The sequence below is a fragment of the Dendrobium catenatum genome, unplaced genomic scaffold (genome assembly GCF_001605985.2).
Source record: "Dendrobium catenatum unplaced genomic scaffold, ASM160598v2 fragScaff_scaffold_1557, whole genome shotgun sequence".
Classification (NCBI taxonomy): Eukaryota; Viridiplantae; Streptophyta; class Magnoliopsida; order Asparagales; family Orchidaceae; genus Dendrobium; species Dendrobium catenatum.
Window position 1 is genome coordinate 1791505 of NW_021320019.1, and position 12826 is coordinate 1804330.

General features: G+C 37.0%; 2 protein-coding genes across 2 annotated transcripts; both read right to left on the reverse strand.

Annotated features, from left to right (window-relative positions):
* Nucleotides 1–636: 636 nt before the first annotated feature.
* On the reverse strand, nt 637–1857 carry LOC110093822 (ethylene-responsive transcription factor 5-like). The gene has a single exon (XM_020818820.2). It carries the CDS (start codon nt 1695–1697, stop codon nt 876–878), a length of 822 nt encoding a protein of 273 aa, XP_020674479.1. The 5' UTR covers nt 1698–1857; the 3' UTR covers nt 637–875.
* Nucleotides 1858–8348: 6491 nt separating this feature from the next.
* LOC110093837 (ethylene-responsive transcription factor 5-like) lies at nt 8349–10119 on the reverse strand. Its single transcript, XM_020818851.2, has one exon. The coding sequence runs from the start codon at nt 9450–9452 to the stop codon at nt 8631–8633; it is 822 nt and encodes a 273-aa protein (XP_020674510.1). The 5' UTR covers nt 9453–10119; the 3' UTR covers nt 8349–8630.
* Nucleotides 10120–12826: the final 2707 nt, after the last annotated feature.

Here is a 12826-nt window from a genome sequence, read left to right on the forward strand (position 1 = left end):
ACGTAAAAACTCTGGTGTCACTTATGAATGCTACATCCTCTCACTTATCTGATTGTGTGTTGGATCTTCGTACAACGCTAAGACGTTAAACTATATATTTCTCTACCGCCGCGAATACTCCAGGACGCAACAATAATTATTATATATTTGGTGTCAGAAACTTTCTTCTCAGCTAGCTAGGCTTCATTTAAGCCGGTTTTTATTATTTTATAAAACAGCAACAGAGAAAATAATCTTTTAAAATTATTATTGATATTAACTTAAAAAAATTCAAAATAATAAGAAAATAATTATCAAATAAAAATAGTAGTTACAATCTAGCAAAAAATTATCGCAAGAGAAACCCAAGACTTATGAAAATTTTGTATTTTAGAAATTTAATCTATGATATTATGATTTATATATGTTTCATTTGGAACAGCTTTCTTACTGCTTCTTAAAATAATTTTTTAGTATAAATTTTTTTATTTTTTACAAGAAAGTTGATTTAAGAAACAGTAAAAAAATCGTCACAAACAAAATCTTAAGCTGAAATATATATGATATTTAAATTATGATATTGTATTTCTTTAAAATTAAATTTAATAATTATAAATTAATATTAATTAAACTTTAGGGTGGAAATGCCCTGATCCATTTTTTAAAATATTACACGCTTGATAAAACTCAAATTACAAAACATTCAAATTTTTACATATGAATACAGGGAGACTTCTCAAAACGAATGAATTAAGAATATAGCACACAATTGTACAAACTACAACCCATGCGATCAAACTCACAAATAATTTTCCTAATAATAACAATTTTTTTTAATATTGTTGATTTACATATAACGTAGTACCTAACGGCGTCATAACGCCCACCGTTAAGTTTTAAATAACCATCAGCTGCGGAAATCCCAGTTGCGGGTGGGGAGACAGTGGAGAGAGCGGCGGCAAGCTGAAGAATCCCTTCGCATCCGTCCCGTCCCAAACCGCAGACCAGATTGACGGGGTTAACGGTTCTTCAGCCAGAATATTCCACTCAGATTCCTCCAATCTCTCCTTCTTCACTACCCTCTGTTCTTCTTTCTCAATCTCTCTCCCCCTCTTCTCCGGCTGCATTGGTAGTGCCGCCGCGGATGGAGGCGGATGAACCCAATCCGCCGAGCTACCAACCTCATTTGGAAAGTTGAGAATGGCCTTGCTTCCGCGCATCTTGAATGCGGCGCGGTCGTACGCCCGCGCGGCCTCCACCGCGGTATCAAATGTTCCGAGCCAAACCCTAGATCCCCGGCGTTTAGGATCGCGGATCTCCGCCGCGAACTTCCCCCATGGCCTCTGTCTGACGCCACGGTACCGGTTACCGTCGAGCATCTCCGGCGCCCGGTTATCATCGACAGAACCGTCTATCCACTCTACCTTCGGAGCAGCGGTGTGAGGGACACTGAGCTTGAGGCCTACCTCCAACCGGTCGCCGCCGAATCGGATCATCGTTTGCGCGGGTTCCTGGAATCTGAACCCGGTGCCGCGCGGAACAGTATCGGGGTCTTCCAGGTAGTCGGAGATGCTAAGATCGCCGGGAATTGGGGTGATTTCCGCTTCCGTCAGTGATGTCGTCTGCGCGGGAGACTCCAGGCCGGTTAGGATGTCGGCAGCGTCGCCGAAGAGGTGTTCGCGGATGATAACGAGGTTGGAGATGTCTTGGCTCGCCATGGATCGGAGTTCAAAGAAAGGATGGTTGGATGGGAGGAGAAGACGCCTTTGTGGTGTTTATTTATGCTTGTGGAGAGATGGGAGTAGGATGGGATGTAGTGACCGCCTTGCGGGATCGTGGGGCTTCCTAGAAGGCGAAGAAAGAATAGTGCGAGAAGAATTTTAGCGACTCTGGGCTCTATTGCGTGGCGAGAAATATTTCCAGAAGTTTTTTATAATTATGGCTGAAAGGGAGAGTTACCTGCGAGGAAGGAGAGAAGCGGACGATGGTGCGGGGCCTGGCAACTTGGGATGGATCTCCATCTTAAAAAATTTAGGGGAATTTGTACAGATGGAATTTGTACAGTTTTTTTTTTTTTTTTTTTTTTTTTGAGAAAATGAAATTTTACAGATAAAATCAAACCGTTGGAGGAAAATTATTGGGTCAGGTCATCGGATATGTTCGGAGTCCAATGAAAATGCGTCACATTAACTCCTACTCGGTTCTAAGCTCGATACTGAACAATATCAAATAGTACCGAGCTCGGTACTACTCGGTACTCAGTACTTCACAGTATCGAGCTCAGTACTGTGAATACTAGACGTAAGCTGTGTCAACTGACGTGATCCAATAATTTGGCCGAGAAGTGGTTGCTTTGCGATAACAAAATTGGTGTGATTAGGAAATATATGTCTCGTCTGCTTTTGTTTCTATTTGGTTAGGATTTATTTGAGTGAACATAACCTTCTGGTTGATTGTGGATTAAAATATATTAGGCTTGTTTGATTGTTTATAAATACAAAATGTTTCAGAAATTAAAAAAACCTTTCTTTAGGATCTTTGTTTTTGTTTATTTTATTTTATGTTTCGAATTTAAAATAATTATATTTAATAGATTTTGGAGTATTTTGTGAAGTTCAAAATCAATTTTGCCTTGTAATTACATTCAAGCAAATGATGAAATATTTGAAAAAAAAAAAACTTATTTATTTATTTATTTTCTAACTTAATGTAATTAAATGAGTCCATCGAGAAAATTATGATTTCATTTTTCACTTAATTTATATGTTAATAAAATATATCTTACGTGTGAGAAATTAAAGTCAAATAGAAAAGTTTTGATTGCCTTAAAAATGAGGATATCTTATTTATAATATGGGAAAAAAAAAGTATAGTGAGGAGGGCCCACATAATTTTAAGGGCTTCAACAAATGCTTTAGAAGTTTTCAATTATTTCTAAATGCTTGATTTAAGTCCCATTTGGGCTCGAATTAAAACATTTAACATTAATAAGATCATCTTGTCGAATGGTTTCATCCTAACTATAAATTTGTTGAAAAATTGAAACTAAGCCATTAGTTCAAAAATAAATACAATTAAGCCATTACTTCAAAAAAAAAAAGGATAGATCATTTAAGTCCAAAGAATATTAAGATGCAGCATAAAAATTGTATTCCAAGGGCAGCACATGAGAGGCTCAATAAGAGGGGAAATTATTCCGTACAGCCACCGAATCATCCGGAGGCGAATCAAGATACGCCAAGTCATTCGATACACAATAGTATATAGCACCGGTACATAATAAAATATGGCGTAGCGCATTCTGATTCGCCTTCGAATAAAATCTGGTGACCGCACAGAATGATTTCTCCAATAAGAGAGACTCCATACAAGAGCCATTCATGATAATAAGAGATACACAGTTATTAGAAGCCCAAAAAATCCAAAAAGAAAAAGAGGACCTTTAGAAATAAAGTTATTTATCCTTCTATAACCATTTTTTCACATAAAAATGTCTTTGGCATCTTCATTTCATGAATCTTTAAACTTCCAATGTAAAGCCTATAATCAACCAAAAATTTAACTTGAACAACTGCTGGTAAGCCTAGCTTTTGCAAATAGAAAAATTAGAAAAGCGGCAATCATTCCTAGTTCTTCAGAAATAATAGATAAGCGTGAAGGAAATCAAGAAGTGGAGCTTTTAACCATATAGTGTGATTACCGCAACCATCAAGAAGCTGAAAAGAAAGGGAGCATTTATAAAAAAAAATTATGGTGATGAGATTCAGGAAGAAATGCAAATCTTATAGCCTCTATCTATGTTAACACCCTAGCAGTAAGGTTACATGTCATCTATGTTGCACCGATACGGATACGGCGAAACGGATACGACACGATACGGATACGGGACATGTCAATTCTTAAAAATACAAGATACGGTTACGACGCATACATGACATTATAATTTATAAATCATACATAAAAATTAAGAAAACAATCAAAGCGTAATATTTGAAATTACTAAAGAAAAAAAAAAACAACATTTATAGTCTTGTAGCTTATAATATCAAAATATAAGTAAGCATTAAATGTCTAGTACAACAACAAAAACATAAATATAAATTGTCTAGCACATCAAGTTTCAACTATTCAATAGAATGAATGATATGATTAGCTTCTTCAGAGGTTTGTCTTTGAACGTCTATATTATCTTCAATAAATATCATAGCTTCTAATTCAGGCTCATCAAATCAAAGATTAGCAATTTCTAATATTCTCATATCATCAAGATACTCAAATCCATCTCAGAAATGTGAGAACCTTGCTTGTAGCCGTGGAAGTAAATACGACGCGTATTTTTTTTCGGATATCTTTTTGTTATTCAACGAGTGGCCTTTTGAATTTAAATAGTATTTCAATTAGATATGGCTTTACCAAATCCGACACGTATCGGTGCTGTATCAGAGGTGCATCGGTGTATTGGTGTATCAGATACAAACGCATTCATAAATAGGAGTATGGTGCAACATAATCTGTCATGTTTAAGCCACTTGAGTGAGCCAATCAAGCGAAAAGTCTTTAAGCCAAAAAAGCCCAAACCAATCCAAGTTTGACACATTAAGGAAAGATATTTCTTCGCACTCTTGATTGAGAAAAATAATCGAAAGGCCCCAAGAGTGCAAATTAGACAATGATGTCACAAAGAAAAAGTCTTAGCACAATTGATTAAGAAATGCAAGGGATTATCCTTCTTAACAATTGGGCATAAGAGAGAACACAATGAGGCAAGTTGAAAATATTGAAACAGTCATCACTTCGCATTTCAAATAAGAAGCTTCCCAATCCAATCTTTATAATAAAGAAAATTTTTAATGCCGAAGAACTATCGTCTCATAAAAGGAGCTGCAAGCATCAAATCAATATTTGACACTCCTTGAAAAATCGACTCAAAAATTTCAGGTTAGGATCAAACCGTTTGAGAAATGGGTCGGATTTGGGTTCAAAAAATTGATCTATTTCATAAATCGGTCCGGGTTCAGATTGACTCGCAAATCTGGGAATGACCCGGATTGACCCCTGCTAACCGCATGTGCTCGTTGCCCGCATCACGTTTGTCTGGATACCCGCGTCACATGTCTCTTCGTGTGAGTCACGTCCTGTTAACGCCGTTGTTGTCGCTGTCGTTGTCACCTCTGCTGCTGTTGCGATGTTGTTGTCGATGCTGCTCAGTGCCTGACCTAGCCATTCGGTTTCAACGCTCGGAACTTGTCCGCAGGTCGAGTCTGGTCAACCCGTTAACCAACACGAGTCGGGTCCAGGTTGAAATTCCCTACTTGTTTATAACAACAAATTGGGTCAACTAGTGTCGGGTCAATTTCAATTTCGATCCAAACCCGACTGGTGACCTAATTTTAAAAGCTCTAGCCACAAGCATCAAATCATATAAAATGGGGAGAAACCAAACAAATCTTCCATATTGAGTGCTATAATTTTTCTAACACCAATTGGATACAAGGGTAGAGAAGCCAAAAAGTAGCAAAAAATTCTTTCATTTTGCACATGAAATTAGGTAAGAAATATAAACGTATTATTCTAGCAATGATAAAAGTTAAATTTACTAAGCTAACATCTCATCGACTTGCATATCACAATGAACAAAAAATTTAACAATTTCTTATGCAATACTTTCAGATCAGAAGGTTCACAATTGCAGATGAAATGGTGGCTCCATGTTTGAGAAAGAAAATCTCACAAGACCCACACTCGAATGTTAGCTAGCCCCATAAAAATAAAAAGCTTTGCAGTTCATAATAAAAAAAATAACAAAAGACTTTGTGAGAATATTCTATGACAAATATATTTATAAGACTGTAAATGGATTAGGCGTTCAACAAGTTACTCACAACTTTGCTTGTTTATATCTTATTTGTAATTATTTGATTATGTAATCAAACAAGGTTGAATACATTTTTTTGTTCATGAACCATTTCATATTTTTTTGCGTGCCTGATCAAGATGATTTTTTTTGTTGATATATCAATATTGTTCAATGTTCATGAACCATTTCATATTTACTGGTGTTGCGTCTTGGAATATTCGCGGCGGTAGAAAAATATTAAATTTAATGTCATAGCTTTGTATGAAGATCCAACACACAAGCAGAAAAAGAGAGGGTGTAACGTTCATAAGAGACACAAGAGTTTTTACGTGAAAACCACTGAAAAGGAGGAAAAATCACGGGGCCTGGCCCAGTTTGAACGAATCCATTAGTGTTTGCAGTCATTACAAATGAGGCTCTTCCTTAAGAGGAATGTCTTGGCTCGATGTGGCAACTATACATCATACATAGTATATTACAAAGTGGGAGCTGGAAGAATCAATGTTGACATGTTTGTTTGGGGCGGCAAAATCATAGTCGGCGAGCGACAACAGAAGAACTGTAGTATGACGACGGAGATCGGAAGGATCATAGTCGGCAGGTGACCGGGGTTGCAAGGACCGTTGTCGGCAGACGACGGATGTCAAAAGGACCGTAGCCTTATGACAGTGGTTGGGAGGACTGTAGTTGGCGGGCGATGAGGGTCGGGAGGACCGTTGTTGGCATGGATTGTAGTCTGCTGACGACGGAGGTCCAAAGGATAGTAGTCGGATGTGAGTATAGTCGGTAGGCGACTGAGGTATGAAGGATCATAGTCGACAGACGATGGAGGTCGGAAGAATCGTAATCGGATGACAGTGGTTGGGAGGACTGTAGTTGGCGGACTGGTGGAAGTCCTACATTGTTCGGCGGATTGGCGGATGTCCGTCAGTGTCCGAAAAGAACTCTGGCTGTGGTCAGGAAGAAATCCATCGATGATCGGTGGACGAACAGAAATCCAACGATGGTCAGCGGATTGGCGAAAGTCCGACGATTGTCGGCGAACAGGTGGAAGTCCGGCGGTGGTCGGCGAACAGGCGGAAGTCCGGTGGCGGTTGGCAAAGTGATGGAAGTCCGTCGGTGGTTTGGAAGAACTCCGGCGGTGGTCGAGATGAACTCCGACGATGGTCGAGAAGAACTCCAGCGGTGGTCGGGAAGAACTCCAGCGGTGGACGATGCCAAGAGAGCTCCCAAACTCCCTTTCTTTCCTTCTTCTTCCTCCTCTCTCATGAGAAGAGTGGGGGCTATTTATAGTTTTTTGAGAGTGGCATGACTTGTAAATATGTGGAGGATCAAGGTCAAAATGAGAGTGTTTGAATGGACAACCGATATTGATCCCCTTGATCATGAACCGTTTAATGGTCATTTGAAAGCCTTAATGATATCAGAATTCAGTGATCTTGGGCTCGTTGGATTTGTCTCGTCGAGCCGCTCGATTCGACTATAAGCATATTGTGTTTGGAAACTATTTGGTAATTCGAATTATGGTTTGAACCTTTTGAATGCACTTTGGGTCTTTGATTTGGACTTATTTGGGCTTGAATTGAGTCGATTTTGTTGTCGTTGGGCTCGTCTTCTCGAGACGTTCAGTTCAATTATAAGTTTGTTGAAATTGGAGTTCAGACGGTCTTTGATTTAATTTTTAAAGTTTCCAACTAGATTTTTGCCTCGAGATTCGTGCCCGATCAAGATAATTTTTGATGATATATCAACTGGATTGTTTATTTAAATCATTTTGAACAACTTGTTCATAAAAAGAATTATTTTCAGAATTAATTTGTTCATAAAAGAGCTTGTTTGGTAACTCGAAAATACTCGCTAGATATGTTCATGAATAATCTTGTTTGGTAGCGCATAAACACTCATCGTAATATGTTCTAAGATAATTATTTTTTAGTAAGCTCGATGAGAATTGTTTGTTTTGCTTATTAACATTTTAAAAGTAAAGACCATCAATAGCTCAATAATGCCTGTTTATTTAAAGTTTAATATGTACGAAACAAATAGAATACAGCTCAATCACAAACATCTATCATTTCAAATGAATCAAATCTGAACACAAATATAAAAGTTCGAATCGAGCTCGAACCAAATTTGAACAAGTTGATAATAAACGAGCTTAAGCATGAACATGTACTTACTCGACTCGACTTGGCTCGACTCGATTTGCTTGCTGCCCTATATATCGAAATAAGTTTTAGAAGCAGTTATTTATTTTAAAATGAATGTATAAATAGTTATTCAATTAAATTTATTTGATATTTACCTCAAAACACCTCTGATAATTATGAAATTATTTTAATCAAATCAGAATAAGAATAGCGTAACTCACTTTTCTATCATAAATATACAGAAATATTACACAATTGATATATATTCCAACTTGCAAAACATTCAAATGTTTACATAAGAATATACAGAAACTTCGCCATTACAAACAAAGAATTATGAAAATAACAAACAATTGCACTAATTACAAAACCAAACAATCAAACTCACATATAATTTACATCTACAAATAAATTTAAATATACATTGCCGATTCAAAAAAGTAAAACTATAACTCATTGCAAAACACCTATCATTTCGTCAGAAATTACAGGCATTGCCATTGAGTCATGTTCGACTCTCGATCGACAAAAATAATAGCTCTCTTTGCAACAATTTAACATTTCCTAATAGTAATTAGGTTTTAATTACAAAGATTTACATGAAAGAAAGTAGTTAACAGCACCGTCACTCGGCCCGTTATCGTTCAAATAACCATCAGTGGCGGAAAACTCAGCTGCGGGTGAGGTGACAGTGGAGAGAGCGGCGGCAAGCTGAAGAATCCCTTCGCGTCCGTCCCGTCCCAAACCGCAGACCAGATTGACGGCGTCAACGGTTCTTCAGACGGAAAATTCCACTCATATTCCTCTAATCTCTCTTTCTTCACCACCCTGTCCTCTTCCTCCATCTCCTGTCTTCCCCTCTTCTCCGGGGGCACTGGATGCGCAACCGCCTGCGCCGGGGGCTGAACCCAATCCGCCGAGCAACCGACCTCATTCGGAAAGTTCAGAATCGCCTTGCTTCCTCGCATCCTGAACGCGGCGCGATCGTACGCCCGCGCGGCCTCCACCGCGGTATCAAACGTTCCAAGCCAAACCCGAGATCCCCGGCGTTTCGGATCGCGGATCTCCGCCGCGAACTTCCCCCACGGCCTCTGCCTCACGCCACGGTACCGGTTTCCGTCGCACATCTCCGGCGCCCGGTTCTCATCGACAGCGCCGTGTATCCACTCCACCTTTGGAGCAGCAGCGTGAGGGACATTGACCTTGAGGCCAAACTCGAACCGGTCACCGCCGAACCGTATCATCGTTTGCGCCGGCTCCTGGAATCTGAACCCGGTGCCTAGCGGATCGGCATCGGTGTCTTGAAGGTAGTCGGAGATGCTGAGGTCACCGGGAATGGGGTTAACTTCCGCCGACACCACTGGTAGCTGCGGCTTGGGCGACTCCAATCCGGTTAGGGTGTCGACAGCGTCGCCAAAGAGGTGTTCGCGGATGAGATCGAGGGCGGAGATGGCTTGCTTGGCCATGGAGTTCAAAGATAAGATGGTTTGACTGAAGGAGAAGAGGCCTTGAGGCGTCTATTTATGTTTCGGAAAAGATGGGAGCATGAAAGGATGTGGTCACCGCTTTTGGTGTTCCCCGGGGATTCCTGAAACAAAAGTTTGAGAGTTTTAATGACGCTTGGGACTGGGCTCTGCTGCGAGCCAAGAAAGCTTGATATTGGAGAGAGAGGTAACGGGATCCTAGGGTTGGAGAAATGGTCGTTGTTACAGAGACACTGAAATTGTTTAGACTTTTTGTGCAGCCAAGTTGTTCGACATAATGGCTGACAGAGAGAGTTTATCTGCCAGGAAGGAGAGAATGCGGACGATGGCGTTCGGCTTGGGCAAGTGCATGGGATTGGTCTCGGCCTTTGCGGACAAGATGGCTTCGACGAAAAACCTGGCCGATGGCAACTGCTGATGAGTGATGACAGACAGCGAGCTTTTATGGTTAGATTAGCTAATCAAATTAACCATTGAGGAGAAAGGTATTACTTTGTTATTAAATATTTTAGCGAGTTATCACAAAACATATAATTCTCGTCTGTTGGGCCTATTTGGTTGGAGAAATTATTAGGTGCGGAGTCTAAATAGATTTACGTCTGGATTCTAATAAAATGTTAGAACGTGATTATCTAATATTTATATTTTTTTTCTTGTGATCCGACGACCCGACTAAGTCCAATTTTTACGTTTTTAATAAAAAAAACTCATGAAATGCCCAAATATTTAAGGTTTTGGTTAGCAGAATATCACTTTTTGATACTTTCTGAGAAGAAAAGCTAGTATTAATCTCATGCCCTATTCATCTTTAAGAGGTTGGATATAAGAGAGATTCAACCTACTTCTGTTACTCTTTAATTGGCGGATAGATCCTTTACTTATCCGAAAGGAGTAATAGCGGATGTTTTGATCAACGTTGATAAGTTTATTTTCCTTGTTGATTTTATTGTTTTTGACATTGGAAGAAGATAGAGAAATACCTCTCATTTTTGGAAGATCTTTTTTAGCAACATGGAAAGCAATAATTGATGTTTAAAAGGGAGAATTAGCTATAAGAATTCAAGACCAGAATGTGACAATTGATGTAATAAAATCTATAAAATTTCTTCAAAAAAGGAAAGAAGATTGCTTTAGGGTGGATTTGGAGGATGTAGTAGTAGAAGATCTCAAGGAAAAATTATTGGAAGGAGAAGTGATTGAGGAAGAAGAAGATGAACAAGAACAAAATACATCTAATGAGCCCATTAAAATACAATCTAGATAAGAAAGATGGAACAAAGGACATTTTGAATTGTAGAAAACTTCATCTTTAGATAAAATTTTAAAACTATATATTAAAAAGGCTCCAACTTCGAAACATAAACTTTTACCTTGTCAGCTTAAGTATGCATATTTAATCAAAAACTTCACTTTTCTTGTAATCATTTCTGTAAATCTAGAATAACATCAAGAGATTGAACTGATAAAAATTTTAAGTAACTATAGAAAGGCTTTTGGGCAAACTATTGCTGACATTAAAGGAATTAATCCTTCCATTTGTATGCATAAAATCCCAATGGAAGCAAATTCTATACCTAAATCTGATCCTCAAAGAAGAATTAATCCTTCCATGAAAGATGTTAAAAAAGAGATTCTTAAATGGTTAGATACTGGGATTATCTACCCAATTTCTGACAGTTCTTGGATTAGTCTCATTCATTGTGTTCTTAAGAAGGGAGGATTGACTATTATATCCAATAAACATAATGAATTAATACCCACTAGAATAGTCACATGCTAGAGGATTTGTATTGACTATAGGAAGCTAAATAAAACAACAAGAAAAAATTATTTTTCTTTGCCAATTCTTGATCAAATGCTTGATAGGTTGGCAGGGTGCCCATTTTACTTTTTCTTGGATGAATATTTTAGTTATCATCAAATTCCTTTTGCATCCGAGGATCAAGATAAGACTATTTTTATCAGTCCCTACAAAACTTTTGCTTTTAGAAGAATGCCTTTTGGTTTATGTAATGCTCATGCTACTTTTCAAAGATGCGTGATTTCTATCTTTTCAAACTTAATTAAGTAGGATATTGAAATATTCATGGATGATTTCTCTATATTTGACACTATATTTAATTTATGTTTAGAACACTTAACTATTATTTTAAAAATATGTGTTGAAACTAATTTGGTGTTAAATTGGGAAAAATGTTAGTTCATCATAACTAAAGACATTATTTTAGGGCATAAAATATCAAGGAAAGGATTAAAAGTATACACTGCAAAAATTTAGGTGATTAAAAAACTTCTTTCACGCAATTCTATTAAAGTGATTAGAAGCTTCTTAAGATATGCTGGTTTTTATAGTAGATTTATAAAGGATTTCTCTAAAATGTTTAAGCCTTTATGCCATTTGTTAAAATAAGATGTGCATTTTATATTTGACTTTTCATGTCATAAAGCTTTCAATACTCTAAAATACTCTAAAGCATCATTTGACTACTACTCATGATTTGTCTTTACCTTTTACAGAGATGTGTAATACTAGTGATAATACTATTGGTATAATTCCGGGGCAAAAGAGATATAAGAAATTTTATGTTATCCTTAATCTGTAAATTTTACATATTTTACTTACTCTTCTAAGATTTTTATAGGGCTACAGATTATGGGAGTTTAGAATGATATTGAGAGTGGAATGAGTTAGGCCCTTCTTTTGTCTCTTCACGTTTGACTTAGTGGTCGATGATACATATGCTCTGAATTACATCACATTAAGAAGAGAATCATTAAGAAACATATTAATTTACATTTCATCAATCAAAAACATTTTATCCATATAAGTATATCCATTATTTTGATATTAATTTTTACAGAAGTGATTGAATCTCCACCAACCCTTATTCTTATTGAGTAGGATAATTATTGTAATTGTAATAGACAATACTAGTATTTGCAAGTAAACATTCTTCCTCTTGGGATCGATATTCTACTCTATCACTATATTATTTGATTCGTCAGGTATACTTGCGCATATTAAGTGTGATTTTTAAACCTAAGCATTGTTTAGGAATTGATAGAGCCCTAAATCATTTTCACAATTATTCAAGTTACTCCACTACATCCTCCGATCTATAGTTTATAAAACAAATTAATATTATTATAAATTTGGATAAATGTATATTAAATATTTTTAAATTTTAAAAATAAATTATTAAATAGATAAAATTTTAAAATTATCAACAAAATAAATCTATATTTAGAATTTAAAAAAAAACATCAATTCACTTAAACTAATAAAAAAACCAGTTTTCTATATAAATTATTTTGTTTTCTAAAATTATCTTAATCAACTAAGTTAAAAAAAAAAA